The sequence below is a fragment of the Limanda limanda genome, chromosome 10, assembly GCF_963576545.1.
Source record: "Limanda limanda chromosome 10, fLimLim1.1, whole genome shotgun sequence".
In the NCBI taxonomy this organism is placed as follows: Eukaryota; Metazoa; Chordata; class Actinopteri; order Pleuronectiformes; family Pleuronectidae; genus Limanda; species Limanda limanda.
This window is the reverse complement of record NC_083645.1, coordinates 6,822,451-6,848,464: the sequence shown is the minus strand read 5'-3', so window position 1 is coordinate 6,848,464 and position 26,014 is coordinate 6,822,451. Positions and strand designations below refer to the sequence as shown.

Below are 26,014 nucleotides of genomic sequence, written 5' to 3'. Positions count from 1 at the left end.
ACTATAAAAATGTATAATGACTGACTGTACAATCAGATTTTTATATCACTTACTATACCAATGACATTTGTATGTCTTACTGTACAGTGACATTTTCATGACTTTTATACTATTTATTGTTTAACTTATACAAAATAGTTTTATTACTAACTTTAAGAAGACATTTTATGTCTCACTATACAGCAATTGTAAGACTTTGTGTATTATGATGCCTTTTATTACTTTAATGAATTATTTTTGCTTGTTACTATACTATGACATTCTAGTTTCTTACTTTGTAAATTTGTATGACCTGCCATAGTATAAAATGTTTTATGCCTGTTTTGGTTTTCATGCCTTTAGCAGATGGAATCATGAGCCCTTATATCTCAGAGCATCATTAGTCTGTGCCATCCATTAAAAAAGAAAAACATATTTAGCTGGAGACAAAGCCAAGGTCACACAGACTTTATTCCTCATTCATCCGGTGATATGCAGAGGTTCTCACACAACAAATATATACTTGAGGAGAGTTACACACGTCTACCTGCGTTCAAACTGTCAACAGAAAGGGCCTAACTTACCAAACGTTTAACCCTTTATGATCTAAACATCTCAAAAAACTGTAGACATAAGGCTTTTCATCTCACAAAATGATATTTTCAATTTTACTGTATGAATCCAGTCCAAATACACGAGTTTGTATTGTAAAAAGGGCAGCAGGTCCATTTAATCTCTTTTAGGTCTTGCTCTAAAAAGAAATTCCTGCACAGAGTTGTGATCACACAGGGTTAAAAGATAGATTTTGGTTTACATGCCGATCCAGACAGAAATGAATGGTCTTGGTGAAATTACTTCCTGGCTCGCAATAATAATCAGCAGTTCAAGGTAAGCAGGCAAACCAAGCCTTTTACTGAAATGTCATTTTGAATGAACCTCTGGTCAGAAGTTGAGATCGGTATAACTGGACACAGGCTTACAAACTGATTCTGATTGAAACTCCATTTTTCAACTGAACATTAGGATGCAAACATGCATCAAGAGAGAAAACGTCTCTCCTGGGTTACGTGTAAAACATGTTTTATCTGCACTGCAGATGTGATCAAATGTAAATTTCAGCCAATAATTCAGATTTGAGATTGCAGACCTGGTTAAGTGTTCAGTAATGACAGCCTGTCACTCTTTGTCCAACTCGTTGATATTGTATATCTCTGGCTGCAGCCCTTTGCAAGAGAGGGACAACGTTAAGGACAAATAACGATAAATAGTTAATTCAGCTCAAATAAATAGTTTCATTCACATACACTGTATATTAGAGACCGACGTTAAAAACACATATTAGGCTGAATTTATATCACAGCGGAGAATCTGAGCAGTGACCACCATCTAATCTCTCTTAAAACCACAGGGAAACACAATATAAGATGAAAGGCAACAGCAGCTGTGATTCAGACACATTTAAACTCCGAAGCTGAAACATAAAAATATCCCTTAACAACTCCAAGCTAAAGAAAATGAGGGCAAATGCTGGATGAGACACTGACAGTTGTCATGATTAAAGTGCAGTGACAGATGTTGGCAGTGTGGGATTGTGGGTATTGTACAGACCAAAGAACAGAGCTAGACACTGTATTTCAAGATAACGCACAATTATTCGCAATGAAAGGTGCTTACTCATCACGTACACGTGAGTCCAATACAAGTCGTAGTGTAACGTGTGCTGCTGGAGATTCCCTGTCATCGGTTTTCTATTGGAGAAAATGTTCTCCAGACCACATGGGATTTTATGTTGCTGTACTGTGGTTGGCTGCTGGGATAAATCTAGCAGCAGGGAGGAGTCTGCCTCATCTCACCTACGCCTACTGATCCATCCAGGACCGTTTCACTGAGAGCACACAGGACAGGCACATGAGGAGAAAGGGACATGTGTGCAGAGTAGAGAGGCTTACGGGCATGTGTCAAACATGAGCCTGGACTAGAAAGATGGTGAAACAGCCGGAGTGGGCGCAGCAGGAACAGACAGAACCAGATGGACAATATGAGGAGTGATTACTTTGACTAACTGGGCATTTGACCACCATTTCGCCTCATGGTAGATACCAGTGTTCGTGACGGTTAGGGTGGGTTACTTGAGGTATTTGAAACAATCTCTACAAGGCCATTTCGGTACTTTTAACTAAACCTGTGACAGTTCAAGGACGATTTGTTGCGAGCTTGTAAGCAACACTAAGATATACATTTTCTAATAATAGTGAAGAATCATCTAATACTGCATCACAGCTATTGCCTTTTTACTGATGTACATCAACCTTGTTTAGGTGCATTTATTCAACCTGATCTGGATTGGCCTCCAAAGACATACTCTTGCTCATCTGCTACCAGCCTCAAACTCAGACCTGTCTCTGCGTGGACATTACAGTTATCACAGACTCTGGCCCAGTGCTACAGTTCAGAGATGAGGTATGATGTGTGGAGGCGTGGCCTACAGCTCTTCACTCTCGTACAGCGGGGCGGTGTGCTGGGCCGGGCTCTCCACAGTCAGCGTGGGCACGTGGCTCAGAGACGACAGCAGCTTCAGGGTCTTTGAGCCAGGGGGCGCTGTTTTCATGGCTTGGGTTTTGCGAGCTGGGAGGGGAACAGGACAAGGAGCGTTTAATGATTACATTCGACAACAGGATATTTTAAGGACCGATTTGGAAGATCATTATGATGACAAACACATATTCCGTATTTTTAAGACCATATCAGCAACTCATCTGTATTTTTTTGCCTCAAAGATTATTGGATTTAAAACATATTTTAGAAAAATCTTATTTTAGTTATACCTACAGATGTTTTGAATAGTGAAAGCAAAACATCTGAATCATGTAGTAGTGATTTTCTCCAATTACAAGCACATGAAATTGTGTCTATACTGAAGCAACAGTACTGAGTAATATCCAGCAGCAGGAGAGAGAATCTGCTTTTCAATCAGTTTTTACAGATCTGCACATTTCATGATGATTCATATAAATCATATACAGTGTATATACTATATATATATATATATATATGTATATATATATATATATATATATATATATATATATATATGTATATGCACTGTATGACACTACTGGTGTCAACCCCAACGGCAGCAGCAGATCTGACTGTTGGTTGGTCTCATGCTGAACATTCTTATCATGCCAGGTGTCTGAAAATAACTCGTCTGGACTGCACGCCACAGCACAGGACGGCCCGCTCAGATAAGCAACCAACACACAGTTGTGTTGAACAATGGCTGCACAGTTCTCCATGTTTCACTTTCATGCTCTAAACAAACACAACTACTAGTTTGTTTAATTCACTGACGGAGGGTACAGTGGGACTGTGAGTGTTTAACAGGATGAATGTGTGTATCTGAACTTTAATGTGTGTCAGTGTTTGTTTATACAAACATGTATGTGAATGATTGTAAATGGTAAATGGTAAATGGATTTATATTTATATAGCGCTTTTCTAGTCTGATGAAGACCACTCAAAGCGCTTTACAGTACAGTTTCACATTCACCCATTCACACACACATTCATACAGTGCATCTACTTGCAGCACTTTGTTATTCTATGGGGGGCTATTGAGGGTTCAGCATCTTGCCCAAGGACACTTCGGCATGCAGATGGTTCAGACTGGGGATCGAACCGCCGACCTTCAGGTTGGAGGACGACCACTCTACCCCTCAGCCACAGCCGCCCTGTCACTGTCACTGTTTTCTCTACAGATCAGTCCTGTCTGTGTGCCATTAAACCCCACTGATGCTTGCACATGTACAGATTCTAATCAATATCACTACTTTTGTCGTGAAGACTCAAAATGTAGAGCATGTTGTATGACAAACACCTTTCAAATCATACACAGAACAGACCAAAGGGGTCAAAGAGGTCCACTGTAGGAGATGAAAAGGATCCAAGTCCCTGTTAATGTAACAGACAGCATTCTTTGAGCTGCACAAATAAACCTGGTAGTGAGTCGATTTCTGCTAAATCTGGGAAATTATTGAGCTGTTTTCTGACTTGATGTCCAACTAATTTGGTCTGGACTTTCTTTGCCATATACATATAAAAACGCAGCAGGAGATTCTCCGCTCAGACACGTTCACAACAAAACAGAAATCTTTGGAGTGTTAAGGTGCCAGGTGACGCAGCAGACAGAGGCAGGATGAAACGTATTTATTCCACTGCGGAGATCATATTTTTTTCTCCACAGCACATCAACACTGGCATCTGATCTTAGAAACGAGAACAGATCCTTTCGCTTGTGATGAATGCTGCTTTTCACTCATTCAGAGTTTATACGAGTGGGCTGGCAGGAGGAACTGTGCGATTTCACAAATGCAGAATGTCACATATGCAGAATGTCAGGAGATTATCTGGAGATCAGGACATGTCTGAAAGCAGCTATACAGAAAAGCAGATTTGTAAGAACATTCAGCCAATGAGTTTAACAGTGGGCAAAGACACAAACTTTCAAACTTAGTCAAATGATTAGTAAATGTGTAATACCTTCATTTACCTTTTGTTTGCTTTAACCTTACTCTGTAATTCAAACACACGCACAATGATGTGGAAATTAACTCACTGCAACTTCCACTCATGACTGAAGAACGTTCACCAACTGAGACTTTCACACTCGCTGCTTTCAGACATGCACTGAACTCCGAATGATCTTGTGACATAGAGAACGCGAATGATCGAGTGAGTGTTGCCACACAAAAAGAAGACGCCAACTAAGATGTTAAGAATTTTGGTGACAAGAATTGAAGGTTTGACGATTCACTATGGACAAACACTTTTGATCCCCAGAGCGGCACATATAGGTCCTATCTCTGTCTGCTGCACCGCCCTTCATCTGAACACACTGGAAATGTCTATGTTGTTGTGAACAGGTCAGAGATTTTCCTGCTGCGTTGTTCATGTGTGAAAAGTAACATACAGAGAAAGTATAGACTTATATGGACATCCTAAACCACCCGCAGCTGAGCAACCTCTCTCTTGTGAGGTCCTGTTCTGCTATAGGTTTGTAATCTAAACTCTGGACTCACTTTCAGCTTTGCTGCTCAGCTGAGCAGTGCAGCTCATGTGTAACAGAGGCTCAGGCACTTCTCTGTGCAGCCTTTGTCAGTCCTCTCACTCAGCTCCATCTCCACACAGCAGCTGGGATATGTGATCAAGCAGAAACCTAATAGCCGTGTTATATGGACGGCCTCCATACTTATCACTCTGACTTGGTGATCATGCCGTTTACTTTAAGTAAGCTGAACAGGTCGAAGCCTCATATCGATATATATATCAAGTTTCCGCTTTATCATATAACAACGTGTTTAACGAGTTGCAGAGTGTGGAGGTGGATCCAGTGCAGCATTGAGCGTAGAGCACTCTCCATCTGTTGTTTGAGCTTACAGCCGGGGCTGCTATGGTAACTGCCAGGCTATCTCGTACAAGAGACAGCTGAGACTAACCTTTATGGCTAAATTGGATAAACACACAGTGGACTTACTGCCTACATCCAGCCTGGCGTTGCATGTGGACATGCCAGCTTCATTAATGGCGGAGAGCGTGTACCAGCCGGCATCAGTCTTCAGCAACCTCTCTATCAACAAGCACTGGCGTCCTGAACCGTCCTGGTACAAACTGATACAAAAAAATCCAATATTACATTTGATCCCTTGGTTCACACACTGCGCCCAGTGTCAGGACACAGGCGGAAACACAACAAAAAAACACAGAAACAATAAATGGGAGTCAATAAAAGGGTGAATCACTGATTAAATGAGGCACTCCACTAATTGTTTGATATGATTGTATATGTTCAATCACGAGTAGGGCTTGTCTGTGGTGTTTTTGTGAAAAGTTGAATGTAAATGTAAAGGTGATTTTAACTTCGAGAAAATCTTGATTCTTAAAATTCCTTTGAAACAAAACGTTTTTTGAGTAGGACATTTACCACCACCTACCTCATTCTGTTGGGGTCAATGCGCAGCATGTCTTTATCTTTCTTCCAGTGAAGCTGTGGAGGAGGGGAAGCGTCCACTTTACACTCTAACCTCACAGTGTCGCCCTCGAGAGCTCGAGAGTTCAACATCTTCTGCACGAAGGTGGGAGGACGGAGAGCTTCCTGGGCTGAGAGAGCAGAGGAGGTTGAGTGAATCTATCAGTGCAGCTCCCTTTCATTCACCACAGAAAATTAAACATGATTCCAGCAAAAAACCTTCCAAAGGTACCGTAAGTGTAATTCAATAGAACCAATAAGAAAGGTAAGCTGCATGAGGCTGAAATTTGACATAAAAAGTAATTTCTAGCACTTCTAATTCTTTACCTAGGACGTCGAGCCTTATGGTAAACCGGCTCTCCCCAGCTCGGTTCCTGGCGACGCACTCATACACACCAGCGTGGTGCACCGTGACAATCTCTATGATGAACGAGTGCATCCCCTTCTCACACACCAGCATCTTATGGTAGTCGTCTGGACGAATGGCTTTGCCGTCCAGGTACCAGCAGAGGTCTGGTGTAGGGAGGCCTCCGACCTTAAGAGAGGAGCAAGGAGTTTTATTCCCCCTTCATCGATCCTTTACTTGATCCCATCACTATCACACCTATTTATTGAGTGTGATATATACTTAAGGCCCTGACCTTGTAGCAATACAGACACAAGTGTATTAATACAGATGGAACAGTTAAGATCTTGGTGTTATTGCGTGAGTGTGTGTGTGTAATTCACCTTGAAGTCAATCCTACAGAAGCGTCCCTCCTCCACAGTGAGGTCGGAGGGAATCTGTAGGAAACGAGGAGCATAACATTTCTCCTGGATGGCCGACCCCTCATTTCCCCTCTCATCTCTCCCTGAGTGCTGCCTCCCCCTGCAGAGGGAGAGAAAGATTATTTATTCATAACCGCACTTCACCTCCCTTTCAATAACTGAATTTGATAGTCCACTAGTTTCTGCAAACACACACACACACACAGGCACACACACACACACTGCTGCTGTGCTGCTGTGTGAGGAGCTTAAGTCACTATCCTGTATCTCTCCTGACAAACCGGTTCATTTTTAGAACACTCTGTAGATTTGGGATTTTTATGAATACTTCTCTTGATTCCTATATAGGCAAATACTTGAAAATATTTTCAATGGCCCTTTTTTGAATACCTTAAAAATACTATTGTGTTGCAAAACGTTAAATAATTCAACTGCTGGTTCCCACCTCAGTCTACAAATCTGGTCAGACAATTTTGTTTCACTTTGAATATTGTTTCTCCTTGATGCAGCAAACTGGCATTGGTTGAATTGTGAACACATCACTGCCCATGAGGGTCAGTGTTAGGGATTGCACAGAGCAGCTCGAGGTTCAGCTGCCGCATCAAATGGACAAAAACTAAAAGTGTCACAAGATCACAAGCTTGTATTCATGAGCTATTTTTAAATGAAGCTTTACAGCAGCATAGATGTAATAAATACAACTATGCTGGATACGAATTCAGAGAAGAAATTCTATTTTCAAGATTTTAATGTTGAGTGGAAACATAGGTCAATAAATATCAGCAACATTTATGCTTAAATTGTATTTACCATAGTCCACCTGTGTGTCTTCCTTCTGGTGATTCTGGCTGTAACAGAAAACAGATCAGCAGAGGCATTATAGGTTTGAACTTTGAAAACTAAACAACACTGGTAAACAGGTTGACACAATTCAAGGAGGGTGTGTGTGTGTGTGTGTGTGTGTGTGTCTGTGTGTTCTGACACAATACTCCTGTTGTCACCAGTGAAAGGGGCTCGTTCTCAGAAAGCGGGCTAGAAATAGCTGCTGACAAACCGTGTTGGCTTGAGAGGACATGTGTGTGTGTGTGTCCGAGTGTGTTCATGCACGTGTTGTGTGTTGGTGTTGTGTGTGCATGAGTGTGAAAGACAGAGAGAATATATGGCAAAAAGCCATCACAATTCTGCTCACCCACACGCACACACACACACACACACACAGACAAACACATACGCACACGCATATACACATATATACACACACACACATTCACACATTCACACACACACACACACACACACACACACACACACACACACACACACACACACACACACACACACACACACACACACACACACACACACACACACACACACACACACACACACACACACACACACACACACACACACACACACAGACAGACAGACAGCTCACTGGGGCTGCAGGGTTTACTGCCGGGCTTTCAGGAGGCCCTGAGTGGAACCAGTCTGCCTGTGCAGCCATTCAAACCCAAATGACTGTAATAATGTGTGTGCTTTACTTAATAGCAAAATTACACCCTAATGGCTTTTGGACAAGAGCCAACATAAATCTCTGTGCCGCACGGCCAGCACTGCAACACACATCATTAGAATCTGCAACACACCATCAGAAGGATTGTTGTGATAATGAGGATGTCCAATGACAACATGAAAGTTCGATGTCGTACCTGGTCGGGTTGTGAGTCTGAAAGATTGTCTTGGTCAAACACGTAGTTGGCGTTGTCTGGACCCAGCAGCCTACGAGCCATACGCTCCTCATAGGACAGTTTCTGTCAAAAATGAAGCTTTATACTGTTGAATTGGAATTTGTCACACACACATAGAAAGTGTGCTGTGATGTGTGCTGGTAAACTGCTATTGCTATTGTTATGTTCAAACAGACACAAACTGCGTTAAATGCATATGGTATAAAAAGTGTATATGTAGGACACACATACAGAGACATTCACACACAAGCACACACACACACACACACACAGAGGAGAAACACACCTGGCTAGTTCTCCTCCTGGCCTCCTTTGAGCGCAGCTTGTTCTCCAGATCCTGCATGAGAGCGTTTTTGGAGCCTGCGATGTCTTCATCTGTGGAACGAGAAGACGGCCGAGGAGCTACAGACTTCTTCAGAATGGGCTTGGGGAGGCTGGATGACAGAACAAAAAGAGGGATAAAATGAAAAATGAAGGACGGTAGAATTAAATGCAATGACTTTGGAGACAGCAGTGAGTATTTTAAAGTGCCCTATGTGCTCGCTTTATGGTTTTATTTTATTGTATGTAAAAATGGACAATGTGTCTCCACTTCCTCCCAATATCAAGAAATGAAGCCAAAGTATCCCAGATTTAAATGCTGCCATCTAAACACATTGGAAACCAGTATCTGCATAGTCGTTATTCGGGGATGATTCAGATCTGTAACATGGTCCAGCAGATACGGCTTTCAATTTTTATGTCATCAAATAAGTTAATTTGATGTGTACTTTGACCTTTTAGTTTGGTCCATGTCCCATCAGCTAACATGGAAGAGGCAGGATGGCGATCAAAACACTTGGGCTTCCCTTTTGGGGAGCAGTCATATTGTCCATCTTAAGATACAGTCTATGAGTTCAGCTCAGAAGAAACCTTAAAGACTGAACACTGGTTTCTAATTATGAACAGGAAAACAGCTATTTTTAAAAGTCAGCAATTTTCTCAAGGATTTTATTTTGAATGTTCCTTTCATTATCCAGGTGATCTAAAGTCTCTGGAAAGTTGATTTACAGTTTTTTCCGATTGCATTAACACTAAAATCAAAAGTATTACACAATTAACAAAACCTTACACTCAAGCAGCAAATCATCAGCCCAGATTTGCACCACTATCAGCACAATGTCAGCTTCACACTTTTTGCAAAACACTAAACATACTTGTATACATTAGACCAAGAAGTATATCAAGATGTCACTTCCTTGCAATTTCCAAAGCACTGACTGTCAAATTACCCCCCTATGAGCCTATCGGTTCAACACAGCCATCGGGTGTGCACACACGACTGCTTAATTGTAGACACACCAATTAGGTTTAAGCACTATACAAATGCAGCAGGTGAGTTCACTTGACTTCAACCAAAATTAAAGGAGTCAGAAGAAGAAGAAGAAGAGTGAGGGTGAGAGGGGGAATCCACGGAGGAGGAGAAGGAGGAAGAGGAAGAGGCCGTGCCAGAGGTAGAGGCCGAGGTAGAGGAAAAGGAAGAGGAAGAGGAAGAGGAAGAGGAAGAGGAAGAGGAGGAGGAAGTTGAAGAGGAAGACCAGAAGCAGAAGGAGAACGTGCTCAAAGAAGAAGAGGACCAAATTTATCAAATGAAATTCGCGCAACACTAGTTGACCAATGTCGTGAACCACAGATTGAGGCTGAGGGAGGCGGGACTAAGAGTTCAGATCTTAGCAGATATACAGTGAAATCTGTCATAGTAACCTGTACTGGAAACAGAATCTACAGTATGTCTGATTTTTGCTGAGCTTACAGTGTTATGCACACTACTGTAGTAGCATGAAAACTGGGATGTGTTTTGTTGTGATTCTCCATGTTGACATATTGACGGATTTGGGTATATGGAGAGAAATTAATTATGATTTCATCAGTGTGCAGCATTGGTCTTGTGTATTGTTAGGTGAATTTATTGTATATTTGCACTTTCTCTGTAAGTGTACTTCACTTACAGTACTCTAACGTAGTAGAATTGAATTAGAAGTAGAATTGCTCAAAGTGTTTTAGGTTAGCTGGCTCAAACAGAATTAAGTCATATGAAACAAAATATGGTTTTGATAAATTAGTGTATAGTTTTTACAAGACTGTTTTTATTTTGCAAAGGATCTGAGGTGTTCTGCTGATTGGGTGTGTGGTTGTGCTAACTGTTTGTAGTGTTTTGAAACACCGGGCCCTGTTTTCGAAATCGTGAAAAACTGTAAACCAGTCCACAAGATTTTATTTTCACCATTAACATTAACTAACCTCTTCTCAAATGGGGACTGAGTGTAAAGGTAATGCTGAAATAAAGGACAGTTACAGCCTCTTCACACCTCCTGAAATCTTCTGTTCTTTCTGAATAATTGTTTACATCTTTCTACACAAACAAGCAGTGGGACATTTTGTCATGTTCATGCATCCGTGCATATCAAACTTATGTATACTGTGACTCACATGTTAGGCGTCACCTTGTAGCCGGCAGGTAGAGAGACTACAGCAGGCGGGACTCTGCTCTGACTGTTGGGAGCGGTGGGTTGTTGGCGAGAGAAGGAGGGAGAGAGAGGGGAGCGAGGGATGGAGGGAGAAAATGGGGGAGGCTGCTGAGAGATGGAGGAAGGTGAGGGGGACATCCTTATGGGTAGCAGAGGGCTAGAGGGGGACAGCGGGGAGCGGGAGGGGGAGATGGAGGGAAAAGGAAGGTTGGAGTTGGGAGACAGCTTGGAGGAGGAGAAAGGGGAGGGCAGCACGGAGCAGAGGAAGGCGGCGGGTGCTGACAGGATATCCTGGTTGGCCGGCAGGGTGGCACTGCCTAGGCCGGTGGCACTGGGGACACTGGGGGTGAGGGTGATAGTGGAGCGCATGGTCGTGCGGGGGAGAGAGGATAAGGAGGAGGCCGGGAAAGGAGAGGAAGCAGCAGAGGATGACGGTGTGGTAGCAGTGGGACATAGCAGAGGGGCGCTGGAGGAAAATGGAGGCACAGCAGAGGAGGCCGGGGTGGAAGTGGGAGAGCTGAGGCTGGAGGAGGAGGGAGAGGACTTGCCCGTTCCATTGGCCTGGGTCTGGATCTGGATCTGGGCAGCAGCCTGGGACTGGTTCTGACTGAGGCTGAGAGACTGGAACTGGGACTGGTTCTGACTCAGGCTGAGAGACTGGAACTGGGACTGGGTCTGCGCCAAGGACTTTGACACGGACTGGGTTTGAGAAAACGACTGACTTTGTGATGACTTGATTGTTGCTTGACTCTGTGTCTCTGTGACACCGAGACTATTCTGGGAGCTGTGGAGGTTCTGCTGGGAGTTATTCTGGTACTCCTGAGCCTCCCTCTGCACACTCTCATAGCTGGGTGCCTGGAAGGACGCCTGCGACTGGATGAAATGCCTCGGCCGCTCATAGTTGAAGGCACTGGGAGGGAAGGTGCTCGGCTTGAAGGTCGGCAGGTCTGACAGGTTCATGTTGTTGCCTCCTGACTGGGAGGACTGGGAGAGAGAGAGGTGACACACAAAGGTACGGAAACTCAGAAACAACATAGCAAAAATAACACGCAAGTAGAAGTTGAAAGCATCAGTGTTGGAAAATGTTTCTTCTTGTCTACTAATACCAACAATAACTCTATGTTATTGAACTTCAATAAACAGATAAGTATTTCTATGAGATAGATGCTGTGTGGCTGCACACAGAATGTAGGTATTTAATTATTTATCAATTCATGTTGTTGATTTTTAAATCCTGTGGGACCCTAACCCCTCCTTTTTTCTTATAAAACCCAACCCTCCTCCATGGGTCCAGATTGGACATGGAATAAAAGTTAAAGGTTCCTAAATATTTCTTATCAAACTGATTATAAATATAATCATGATTTACAGCTGAGACTGAATAGCAATTTGGAGAGAGCCTAAATACAAAGACAGGTCCTTGACACCTACAACAGGAAGTAGAGATGCATCTTCCATCTCTTTATACTCTCATCTCTCATCGTCATCCGCTTATCCGGGGTCGGGTCGCGGGGGGAGCAGCTCAAGCAGGGGGCCCCAGACTTTCCTTTCCCGGGCCACATTGACCAGCTCTGACGGGGGGATCCCGAGGCGTTCCCAGGCCAGTGTTGAGATATAATCTCTCCACCTAGTCCTGGGTCTTCCCCGAGGTCTCCTCCCCACTGGACGTGCCTGAAACACCTCCCAAGGGAGGCGCCCAGTGGGCATCCTTACCAGATGCCCGAACCACCTCAGCTGACTTCTTTCTAAGTAAAGGAGCAGCGGCTCTAATCCGAGTCCCTCACGGATGACTGAGCTTCTCACCCTATCTCTAAGGGAGACGCCAGCCACCCTTCTGAGAAAACTCATCTCGGCCGCTTGTACCCGCGATCTCGTCCTTTCGGTCATCACCCATGACCATAGGTGAGGATAGGAACGAAGATCGACCGGTAGATCGAGAGCTTTGCCTTGCGGCTCAGCTCTCTTTTCGTTACAACGGTGCGGTAAAGCGAACGCAATACCGCCCCCGCTGCTCCGATTTTCCGGCCAATCTCACGCTCCATAGACCCCGAGGTACTTGAACTCCTTCACTTGGGCTAAGGACTCATTTCCTACCCGGAGTAAGCAATCCATCGGTTTCCTGCTAAGAGTCATGGCCTCAGATTTAGCGGTGCTGATCCTCATCCCAGCCGCTTCACACTCGGCCGCCAGCCGATCCAGTGAGTGCTGAAGGTCACAAGCCGATGATCCAATGAGGACCACATCATCCGCAAAAAGCAGTGACGAGATCCTCAGACCACCGAACTGCAACCCCTCCCCACCACGACTACGCCTCGATATCCTGTCCATGTATATCACAAACAGGATTGGTGACAAGGCGCAGCCCTGGCGGAGACCAGCACCCACTGAGAACGAAACTGACTGGCTGCCGAGGACCCGAACACAGCTCTCGCTTTGGGAGTACAGGGATTGGATGGCCCTGAGGAGAGACCCCCTTACCCCATACTCCCGCAGCACCTCCCACAGTTTCTCCCGGGGGACCCGGTCATACGCCTTCTCCAGATCCACAAAACACAAGTGGACCGGATGGGCATACTCCCAGGCCCCCTCCAGGATCCTTGCGAGAGTGAAGAGCTGGTCCGTAGTTCCACGTCCGGGGCGAAAACCGCATTGTTCCTCTTCAATCTGAGGTTCGACGATCGGCCGAACCCTCCTTTCCAGCACCTTGGAGTAGACTTTACCAGGGAGGCTGAGAAGTGTGATACCCCGATAATTGGTACACACTCTCTGGTCCCCCTTTTTGAACAGGGGAACCACCACCCCGGTTTGCCACTCCTTTGGCACTGTACCCGACTTCCACGCGATGTTGAATAGGCGTGTCAACCATGACAGCCCCTCAACACCCAGAGCCTTTAGCATTTCTGGCTGGATCTCATCAATCCCTGGGGCTTTGCCACTGCGGAGATGTTTGACTACCTCAGTGACCTCCACCAGGGAAATTGACGACGAAACACCATCAACCTCGAGCTCTGCCTCCAACATAGAGGGCGTGTTATTCGGATTCAGGAGTTCCTCAAAGTGTTCCTTCCAACGTCCGACGACCTCCTCAGTTGAGGTCAACAGAGTCCCATCCTTACTGTACACAGCTTGGATGGTTCCCCCCTCCTGAGGTGCCGGATAGTCTTCCAGAAACACTTTGGTGCCGACCGAAAGTCCTTCTCCATGACCTCTCCGAACTTCTCCCACACCCGCTGCTTAGCCTCCGACACGGCAGCAGCTGCAGCCCTTCGGGCCTGTCGGTACCCTGCAACCGAGTCAGGAGTCCTCCAGGATATCATATCCCGGAAGGCCTCCTTCTTCAATCGGACGGCTTCCCTGACCACCGGTGTCCACCACGGTGTCCGAGGGTTACCGCTCCTTGAGGAACCTAAGACCCTGAGGCCACAGCTAGCCGCCGCAGCTTCAGCAATGGAGGCTTTGAACACCGCCCACTCCGGCTCAATGTCCCCAACCTCCACAGGAATGCCAGAAAAACTCCGCCGGAGGTGTGAGTTGAAGATTCCTAGGACGGGGGCCTCCTCCAGACGTTCCCAGTTCACCCGCACTACTCGTTTGGGCTTACCAGGTCTATCCGGAAATTTCCCCCATTCCCTGATCCAACTCACAACCAGATGGTGGTCGGTTGACAGTTCCGCCCCTCTCTTTACCCGAGTGTCCAAAACATGCGGCCTCAGATCAGATGGCACGATCACAAAATCGATCATTGATCTTCGGCCTAGGGTACTCTGGTACCAGGTACACTTATGAGCACCCTTATGTTCGAACATGGTGTTTGTTATGGATAATCCATGACTAGCACAGAAGTCCAATAACAAACGACCGCTCGGGTTCAGATCAGGGAGGCCGTTCCTCCCCACCACGCCTCTCCAGGTATCTCCATCGTTGCCCACGTGGGCGTTGAAGTCACCCAGCAGAACTACGGAGTCCCCTACTGGAGCCCCCTGCAGGACTCCATTCAGGGTCTCCAAGAAGGCCGAGTACTCTGAGCTGCTGTTTGGTGCATACGCACAAACAACAGTCAGAGTTTTCCCCCCTACAACCCTTAGGCGCAGGGAGGCGACCCTCTCGTCTACCGGGGTAAACTCCAACACCGCGGCGCTCAGCCGGGGATTTATGAGTATCCCCACACCTGCCCGGCGCCTCACGCCCTTGGCAACTCCGGAGAAGAATAGAGTCCAACCCTTATCCAGGAGTACTGTACCAGAGCCGAGACTGTGCGTGGAGGTAAGCCCCACCAGATCTAACTGGTAGCGCTCCACCTCCCTCACAAGCTCCGGTTCCTTTCCCCACAGCGAGGTGACGTTCCACGTCCCCAGAGCCAGCTTCTGCCGCCCGGGTCTGGTCCGTCGAGACCCCTGACCTTCGCTGCCACCCATGTGGCTGCGCACCCGACCCCAACGGGTCTTCCCACAGGTGGTGGGCCCATGAGATGAAGAGAGGGGGGGTGCCACGTAGTTTGTTCGGGCTGTGCCCGACCGGGCTCCGTGGCAAACCCGGCCACCAGGCGCTCGCCATCGAGCCCTCCGTCTGGGCCTAGCTCCAGACGGGGGCCCCGGGCTTCCTCCGGGCTGGGTCCCATCTCCTCTTGTAACGATATTCATTGAGGGTTTTTGAACCATTCTTAGTCTGGCCCCTCACCTGAGACCACTCTGCCATGAGAGACCCTACCAGGAGCACAAGGCTCCAGACAACACAGCCCTCAGGTTCACAGGGACACGCAAACCTCTCCACCACGATAAGGTGACTGTCTATGTTTAATCTTATGCCATTTCCATTCAAGCTTTTGACCATGACACACAAAGACAGTGGTTTCATACGACGGCAGTAACAACTGACAAAACGTAGAGTGAGAAATATTCGTACATTGAAGTTGATCTTGCTTGGGCTGAACAGCTTGGGTGTCTGAGCTTTTTCCTTGTCTGGAGCTTGTGGTGGTGGTGAGGGTGGCAGGGGGGGGCTGGGTGTACAGGCTTGGATGTCGACCTCTGGTGACCTTTGGCCTTCTGAACTCAAGGCAATGAACTCGTCCTCGCCTCGACTGAAGGGTCTTTCAGAGGAGTGGTTGGACGGCTGAGGCGCTGGAAAACTGACAAGAAACGCACAGACATATTACTAAAGGTTTGCAAGTATTTGTAAAGATATATAAGATACAGGTTCCAGGATGGAAAGTGAATAGTGAGCATGAGGGGTGAGCTAAAGAAATAGCCATCATGACTCCCTCACACAGGTTCCTTCCAGAATCCTCAGATCTCCATGCCATTCACAAACCTATAGAGTCGTCTCCACCTGGAAATAAGACCAGTATTCAAAGAGCCACAGACACAAATTAATTAATTCATTTAAGTTTGACGCTGTTTTTATTCAAGTTGTTTTTCCTGAGATGCGTTGAGAGAAGGTCAGGGATGAATGAAAGGACAGAGCAGATGTACAAAATAAAATATGGCCATATTTTGGTTAACAGTTGACAGTCGGGCCAAGTCCACGGACATCACAAAGCTTTTTCTGTAAATTGTTTAGAACCTACGAAGACCAAGGGAGCCAGAGCATCTCTCCGACCGATAATATGCCGACAAATGTAGGTCAAACATGCAAGCTATTATGACAAATTGATGTATTCGACCATCTGAGTTTGCCAATAAGGGCAAAGAGAACTGCTTCATTTGTCTATATATCTACTAGCAAACATGCGGAAAACTTCTAAATAACAAACATTCATCCAATCTCCATGCAGATCAAAAACACCTAAGAGGGAAAAAACTCAATTTCAAAATTAAGTCTTGGAATGGGACTCAGTAAAACTTCACCAAGGCCCAACAGCCCGCTTAAATTCAATCAAGCTGCAGCCAAATTGTACAAACACTAGAAATCAGTCCTCAAAAGGTGCATGATTTCTGTCATCGAGTTCCATGAATTTCCCCCTGGAAAATCAGGGAAAATGTCCAAAAAGAAAACCAGCAATGTTAACACATCCTTCCACCAAGATACATGGCATCCAGTAGCGTTTGTGAAATCTTGATAAAAAAACAACCAATAAACAAACAAACGTGTCAGATGTAATGATGAACTATTGGTCAAAACAGTTGCTCCTTAGAAGAGGAGAGTAAAGATCCAGTTGGAGAAAATGAAAGTAAGAACAGAACGGGAAGAAAGGTGGAGCTGACCAACAGTTGCTGTTGACATAACAAACAGTGGTTGCCATGTTGCCACCACATTCATCGAAAGCCGATTCTGCACCAGCTTTATAATATTGGTCACAGCCTCATGATGTTGTTCCAGTGGGCGACTCATTGAGAACCATGACTGACTCAGATATTTCCCATCAGAGCCCAAGTGATGAAAAACCAGTAGTGATGAAAACACAACAGCAGATTGATTCCAGTGTGGCTGCAGTGGCACAAGTGAGACTTGTCTAATGAGAGTGACAGATCTCATTTCAGCCTCCTCAGTAGTTTTGTGTCTGTAATACCAAGCCTGGCTGGCCCTCCTCTTTTCTGCTAGGAAAGAATTTTGTTCCCATGACTACCACGTCGTCGGGGCTACGCTGGAGTGTGATGACAATAGCAGTCTGTCTCTTCGCTCTCTCTCTCTCACACACTCAATTACACATACTCACTATTTTTCTGCATTTCTCCAGAGGGCACGAGGGCACAAACCCAATCGTTTTTTCAATCATACAAACATCTGATATATGACTACTTGGAATGATCACACTGCCCACGCCAGTTCAAAGAAACACAGTCTAACCTTGGAGCTCATGGGTGAATGTCTAAATAAATTTAGGAACCACACCAAGGCTACAGGATATCAACAACCACACTGATCACCCGTTTTCCAGATGACCCAGTTATATTATGTGGTGTAATCAAGAATGTGTGTTTTGGAGGATAAGTGGTGAAAATAATTGTCTTAATGCTAGGGCTGTCACTTCTTTACCGAAATTGGAACATTCATTCATTTGAAAGACCGACCTATAATGACGCATTCCAATTCAAAATATACAGTCTTGGGGGGGGATTTGGATGGATACATGTTCGACCAAGGCGTGCAGATTTAGATTCATTACCTTTTGTTGACAAGTATGAAAAGTAACATCTATTAGAGGACCTATGGTGGTGCTATGGTTGTTTCCTGGTCCTAGGCATGGTAAATTAACAACTTTAGGTATATATCCAAAGACCAACCTGAATCAAATACTTTCACGAAGACTATAGTCAGATACTGTTTTTAGAACAATAAATTGGAAGCTGAAATAATCAAATAACCACAATGTTATTTTTTCTAATATTTACCTGAAGTTTTGATGGGAATACTGTGTGGTTGAATACTGTTAACATGGTGATATCTGATGGCTACATTTTACAGTGGAAATTAAAATGGTCGGTGAGCTCTGATGCTCACGTCAGTAAATTATCACGATAAATGTGACTTCTTGTTCTTTAGACCAATTACAGCAAAACATTTGACAAATCTGAGAAAGATCAATTATGTGACAAACATCCTCACTGTGTTTAAACAAAGCACAAGTTATACATTCATATTTATTGGACTTTTGCTATATTGCTGTAGATGAAAATTATTTTCGGGTTATTATTACCTACACCAAAGAGTTTATGTTTTCACCCTTGTCCGTTTGCGTATTGGTTGATTTGTTGGTTTGTTACCAAGATTACGCAAAAACTACTTGATGGATTACCACATACTTGTTGGAAAAACCCATTCAGTCTTGATGAGGATCTAGATCAGGGGGCAAATCCATTTATTTATTTTATCATTTTCTTTCACATAATTCGGAATTTTGATGACACATCTTGGTGACTGAAATCTGATCTGGTATCTAAGTGAGTGAAATTTGGTGCAGCTTGATTGAATTTGACGGGAGTGTTGGGCCTTGGCGGAGTTGTGAACTCTCTTGAGGACCATTCTAGTTGATAATGTTCTATCGCCCAGCGATGTTCTACATAACCCTTAACATCTTTCTGCTGTTTCTCTACTGACATCTCTTGTTACTAATCAACTTGTATGTACGCTGCCAAGGCCAATACCGATATATCAGTGAGCTAATATTGGCTTGAGGTATTATCCCGAATGAGCTCCAACACAGTTATTTTGGCTTGACGGAGCGGGACCAGCACAGGTGGAGATAACAACATTAACAATGGCTCCAGTGAACTGTGCCGGTAAGCCATGGCAGACAGAGACAAGCATGCACATTACGCCCACTGCAGGGACTAATGTTACCAACTAAAAGTCAACCGTTAATCATCTCCTCTTTAAAAGGTCAACAGCCAACATAGTAATGCAGAAAGCTAACACTGGTATCCTCCACAAAAAACTCACCCAGGACTATCATATGTGCTGCAGTAGCTTTAGATGTAACTATGTGAAAGTAACCTGTGTGAATAATCACTGCCATGGCATGTGTCTCTGTGTGTTTGGGAGATTAAGTGGGCGAAGCTATATTTGTCTTGGAATTCGGACATCAGCTGGCAGGTGCAGACACTGTACTGGTGACCCAACCCTTTCCACATGCCCGTGCACGCGCATGCAGGCACCCACGCATGGCATTGTGGGTAGCAGCACATTAAGCTGTTAGTCCTCTGACTGATGACAACAGAGGGACAGCAACATAGACGCTATACAGGATTTGCACTAGACTGTTATTTAATTTTTTACTACTGTATTATCCCACCTTTAGTGTATTTATATTTATATTTATATATTTATCTTGCTCATAGTGTATTCATCGTTCCTATATCATACAATACCTCTTAATACTGTACTATTCCATATATATTTCTTACTGTACATATCTTATTTATTTAAATATTCCACTTTAAATATGCACAATACTCTGCACTTTTACTGCCTTTTTTTGCACTTCTGGTTAGATGTTAAACTGCATTTCCTTGTATAAGTACTTGTACTGTGCAATGACAATAAAGTTGAATCTAATCTAATCTAGAAGCAGAAGATGCTAGTTTCTGATGGATCCTAAAATATTCCAACCATTACAGTGAGATACCGAAGATAATCCATACAGAGTTTTGTGTTATGGGCGACAGTTGGTGATGGCGAGGGCACGTCAGATTTATTCTGGGGAAAAATGAAATCTACTAAATGAAGTGGCAAGGCTTGAGAGTTTATACCAACAACAAAAAACTCTTCTTTACAAAATAACTCTTAAATCTGCCAACTGTCAAAAGTGGCAAAAGTCATTGATGAAAAAAGACACAGTATTTCGACAGCTGAATGTTTACCCAGCAACAATAAGGACACTGTGTCTTCATCTGACAGGGACTGTTACATTTATCGAGAAGAGAAAGCTCGCAGCAGCACAATCACCACATGTCTCTCACCAAACAATCGAGACCATAAAATAATCAGTTCAAGTTCGAGTTGGTCAGAGAACCTCGACTTGACCTTAAAAGCCAGACCGCTGCCAACAGTTTGACAACAACTGCTGTTGTGTGCAGCAGTGAGGATGAGGGGGGTGGGGGGGTTTCTGAAGGACACAGACGCCATGTCTGCAGTTCACATTACAGATGAGATCATGGTCCTGCACTCTGATATAGAGCGGACACGTTACACTCAGACATCTTTCACATCATTAAACTCCCACTGGACCTGAATCTGAACCAAAGCGTTGAGTCAAACCTAAGGACACAAACAATAAAACACCAAAGAACCAAAAGCTGAAGAGATCAGATGTTGAAGTAGCACCTGTGGCAGACACCTGGGGGATTTTTTACATCTGCTGGCATTTTGCTGTAACATGAAATCCAGCGTTTGTCACAGACGGAGATTGTTTTGCCGGGGCTACATCCAGAAAACTGCAAAAACAATAATGTATCCACAAGCTGGAATGTGATTGGAAAGTTTCCATTTTCTATGACTGCACGTGAATGCATCGTAATCACGTGTATTTGGAAGCATCACACAAACCTGTGAATACTAAACGCTGCCATTAAATGGTTATTTTCTACAACAGGGGCTTTGTTGGTAAAGGACACACAACTTTTACAACTCTACACATGAGCTCATGACCACACAGCTTCAGAACATGCAGCAGCAGCAGCACAACACAGACACACTCCTGCTGGTAAGGGTCCACTCACACTCCACTTCCAACCACACCGGGGATCCACAGCCACAATTGGAGAAACGTGTATTTGGTGACACCCACACAACATAGTTCTGCAGTTTGTGAAGTCAAGTTTTGAACCAGTCTTAATTTGAACTTAACGAGCAGGCCAGGATGTTTGAAATACAACCATGCAGATGAAACTAACCCCAAAATAGACTAAAGTCCACTTTCCAAGTGCTCTAAACATAGTTTGACCTTCTAAGGAGGACAGAGCATAGTCAGAGTCCATGATATAAACTATAGGAAGGAGAAGTTTTACCCGTTAGATACTGAGAGGTATTTGGGTAAAACCCTGGTCGAGAGTTAAACGCGTCACTTGTTGAGAGCCCGGCAGAATGTGCTCTTACCTCGAGTCGGAGGTGTCCGCGGCGCGTCCCCCTCCTCACACTGACTCCCTGCTGGAGGAGCGCGACCCGCACGCCGAGAGGAGCGCGAGCCCGCGGAGCCACAGGTGACAGTGCGCGCTCACGACGGGAACGCTACGGGACGTGAACGCGCTGACCCAGCTGATTGGACTAGCGTAGTCAGAGCACTCGTTCAGTTTGTTATTATTATTATTATTATTATTGGGTGTTATCTTGTCCTGTGTTACTGCTCAGGAGCTACTTCAGAATTGTTCCTTGTCATTTGTGAGTCCTCGTCAAACAGTTCTACAATATACTTCCATTCAGTAATTCATTGTTTGTTTGCGTACTGGAAGTTGTGTGCTCAGCTTTGAACTGTCTGTGGTAAAAACTTGTGTTCATCCTACCTGGTTTATCATCAGCACATTATTTAGAGTCAATGTTTTCCCTAGAGTGAAACTGAATTTGCTTTATTAGTATTTCACATGTGGGGTTTAAATATAAGCAGCGATGATTTACTTCACCGCTGTTAGGTAGACAGATATTTGTGGAATTAGTAGGTATGATATTTCAAAGTAAAAATAAAACTTGCTGTGTGGCCGTGTGCTACTGAAGTCGCAAGAGATGCATATGGATTTTTCGAAAATCATCATGTGCTGACCAGATATTAACTTGCCCACAAAGATGAAGAAAACATCACCTGATTGGCCTCCGTCGTATTGTTTGCATCCATTAAATTAATTTGTTGACAATACATGTTCAAAACTTTTTTCTAAATCTGTACTTACTTATTTTGTTAATAGTTGCACTTAACCTTGGATTCTAAAAATGATTATATTTTCAAGTACAACAGCGACCTCGTCTGGATACAAAGAAGAACTACAAGGTTGTAAAGAGTTCATTTAAAAAAAAAAAAGAAACCTTTAAATCCTGAACAGAAGAAATAAAAGGTTTTAATAAATGAATGCATCAATGAATGAATGCATGAATAAATATATAAATAAATACAGTCTTCCATAAACTAAAAAAATTCTAAAAACAGTCTGTCATTTATTTAGATATATTAAAGTCGCAACAGTTAAATCATTATTGTAATTTCACATTTTAGTTATTGACATTGTCTTGTATTAACAACACTGCAAGATCAACTGTTTAATGTTTGTTTGTTTGTATTAACTCAAAATACAACCAATAACTTTATAGCAAGTAGGAGTACTTGACTTTACTCTCAGCATTATATACAATGCATGCACCATGAAATAAGTATTATCATCACAGGTTAACTTTCTAATCAGGATATGGACATTTTCGAAAAAAACGCTACACTTGTGAACTGTATTTGACCCTTCGATAGCTCAGTTGGTAGAGCACGTGGACATTTGCAACAGAGGCTTAACGACTCGAAACAGATCATCAGCAGTTCACACCTCTTGTCAGGGTACCTCAACGACCAATGCGGGGCATTGAGGTCAGTGTTATATAATGATTAAAGATACTGAGAGTGATGTGTGTGTGTGAGTGTGTGTGCCATCATACTTACTCCGCAGCAGGCATGCTATCTTCTAAAGGGCTGTCGGGCCACTCAGGAGGGGGCAGGCACATGGAGTCGGGCAGCGGAGGGGGGAAGTCGTCGCTGCCTAGTCTGGTGGCCATGTCCTGTTGGAACACGGCCTCATGTTCCTGTTGGAGAGGAACTGCTTCCTGCTGACGAATGGCCTCGATCTCCAGCTGCTCCTCCAGGTCTGCATGGAGGGGGGGGGGGGATGAGAGACCGCTAAAACAAGACTGACCATTTTCATTTTACTTTATGATGGTAAAGTGTTACAGGTGAACATCTTCTACTGTATATAAACATACATGATCACATCTCACCATTAAAAACTTCCAGTATTGCTGAGCAGGAGATGGTGCCAAAGGAGTTGTGGGCCACACATTTAAACAGGCCGGAGTCTTCAGGAAATGCCTCAGTGATCACCAGTGTGCACAGCTCCTCTGCAGAGGTCAACACGAGAGCATTAACACTCAATACATACTGATGGACACACACACACACACACACAAGACTTACTCTTCCCTTAACCCTAACCTATAACTTCTAACCCTAGAAAGCCAATTCAATTTGTGAGGACCAGCCATAATGTTGGTATTGAACCCAAATTGTCACTCATATATTAAGATAGACATATAGACATACAAGTTATTAACTATGTGAATCTGTGAGATGAACTGATCACATCAGTAGCTGTTTCAAAATCTTCCATGACAACATATTCCCAAGATGTGTTTCTCTCTTGTGTCCACATGGAGGCGCTAGCTCACTGAGGTAAAACTCTGAAGGTGTTCTAGTCCCCTTGAGCTTCGGACCCCTTCAAATGAAGCAATATCCCAGCGTTCATCATTAGTCATGGTTTTAGTCTAGTCATAGGTTGTTGGCAGTAATTTTGTTTACACCCCACCTCTAATCCAATGTCAGCTGGGATATGCTCCAGCTCCCTAATGACCCTCAATGGATAAAGGGTACAGCTAATGGATGGGTGAAGGGGAAGCATATTGGGATCCACCTCTTTCTAGTCATTAGTATGAAATCAATATTGTTCACTCACCTGGCACTGATGCAGAACTGGCCTCTGGAAAAACAGAGAGGGCCAAAAGTTAGTTCTGCTGCAGTGAAAACACAGTTTTACTGCTCTTATAATTGAACAGATCTACTGTGAATCCAAGTTACAGTATTGTGTAGTGTATATTATTGAGGTGAGATGAATGTGTTTTATTTTCATGGAAATAAGAATAATGCTCAAATAGGCATCGTCTCCAGTTTAATACTGAAGTAGTTGGATCTCTGATGTCACCCAGTGTTGACCATAAACTCCAGCCCCTACAGATGTTGACAAACCTTCCTTGTAGTCAGGGTGAGGGACTGTAGAACCCAAAGGATTTTTCTGAAGTTGTATTAATGACTCAAGTCATAAACACAAACTTACTCTTGCGTAGAATCCTAAAATCATCTGAGTCCAGTATTGTTTCATCCTCTCTGTACCACATGACCTGCAGAGGTGGAGTTCCCCTCAGTCTGCACTCCAGGACCACCAGCTGGCCCTTCACTGTGGACACCTCACGCAGACACTGGGCAACGAAGACCACGATGATGAGGATGATGATGAGGATGATGATGATGAGTGAACAGGTGCACAGACAAGGATACAAACACAGATTAAAGAAGTAAAGGAAGAATTAGAATATATTCATAAAGAATCTCTCTCTGTCGCTCTCTCTCTCTCTCTCTCTCTCTCTCTCTCTCTCTCTCTCTCTCTCTCTCTCTCTCTCTCTCTCTCTCCATATATATATACATATAATGATAATTCTGATATTTTACCTTAACAAATGTAGGAGCCACTTGATTCCCTGAATACTGTTGATTGTAGATGGGACTCTGAATCTGGACACAGATAATTTAATTTTTTATTTAACAAGCTTAACATTCACTTTATTTCCACAGTTATTTGTGTAGTGATGCTTCTGCAACATTACAGAGAAACAAGTCACATTAGCAAATGTGAATACCATATTTAAATAATATACAGCACAGGTCTGTCAAATGAGCTGATTTACCATCATTGGAAGCACCTACCCTCTGAGGGCTGACACACGGCGGCTGCACCAGGCCGGAGTGTCTCTGAGCCAGGATGCTGGAGGTGGAGGAGGAGCCCGAGGAGCTGGAGAGGAGCTCTCGAGTGGAAGATGCAGAGGAGGAGGAGGAGATGGTCAGAGACATGGTGCTGGTCTTCTTCTGCACACTCTGGACGCTACACAGGCACACACAAGGCGGTACAAATCAACAGTGAAAGGATTATATTAGTTTATGTTTTTGTTTGTCAATGTGTGTGTGTGTGTGTGTGTGTGTGTGTGTGTGTGTGTGTGTGTGTGTGTGTGTGTGTGTGTGTGTGTACGCAGTCATACTTACTGTGCCATGTTTCAGGCGCTCCAGGAGGCAGTGACTGAGGTTTGTTTTTCTATCTAAAAAGACAGAAGCAGAGCGTCAAACATCTCACACTGACTCTAACCACAGCTTCTATCCCAGTGCTGCAGACACTTGTTGCTGTGGACACACACAGGTCTGAGCATGTATCATCGCATGAATAATAAATAAGATTACTAGAGCGTGTGCATGGTCAGTAAAATCTATCCTAGGATGCAGAAAGGGATTTCTGGATGAACCAGCAGTGTGTCTGAGTTGTGTGTGTGTGTAGTTACAGATTGTTGGGAGTAAGAGATAGATGTGACACGTGCAGGTTAGAAGCATACCTAAAGGGTCAGTGTCGAGAATTTAATAGTGAAGTTGCATGTTGCAGGTGAATCCCCCTCACCTCACCTTCCTCTTCCAAACATGAAAGATAACCTGTGGTAACCTTCAGTTGTCATAAAAACTCAAAAAGTGTTTAGTTTGTCCAGTCTGGGCT

General features: G+C 44.1%; 1 protein-coding gene across 1 annotated transcript; it reads right to left on the bottom strand.

Moving 5' to 3' along the window:
- Nucleotides 1–458: 458 nt before the first annotated feature.
- On the bottom strand, nucleotides 459–25,526 carry myot (myotilin). The gene is made up of 18 exons (XM_061080224.1): nucleotides 25,519–25,526; nucleotides 25,186–25,372; nucleotides 24,931–24,993; nucleotides 24,539–24,680; nucleotides 24,161–24,184; nucleotides 23,430–23,549; nucleotides 23,098–23,299; nucleotides 21,606–21,608; nucleotides 15,933–16,155; nucleotides 10,993–12,014; nucleotides 8,810–8,957; nucleotides 8,485–8,586; nucleotides 7,583–7,620; nucleotides 6,734–6,872; nucleotides 6,332–6,539; nucleotides 5,970–6,135; nucleotides 5,513–5,646; nucleotides 459–2,604 (listed from the first exon to the last, which is right to left on the bottom strand). Exons 1-18 carry the CDS (start codon nucleotides 25,524–25,526, stop codon nucleotides 2,462–2,464), a joined length of 3,072 nt encoding a protein of 1,023 aa, XP_060936207.1. The 3' UTR covers nucleotides 459–2,461.
- Between the last annotated feature and the right edge of the window lie 488 nt (nucleotides 25,527–26,014).

Coding starts and splice junctions, on each gene's coding strand:
- myot (XM_061080224.1), bottom strand. Junction 24,681..24,930: donor TGGCTCCTACATTTGTTAAG/GTAAAATATCAG, acceptor TTCGTTGCCCAG/TGTCTGCGTGAGGTGTCCAC. Junction 6,873..7,582: donor AGACACACAGGTGGACTATG/GTAAATACAATT, acceptor CTCCCTCTGCAG/GGGGAGGCAGCACTCAGGGA.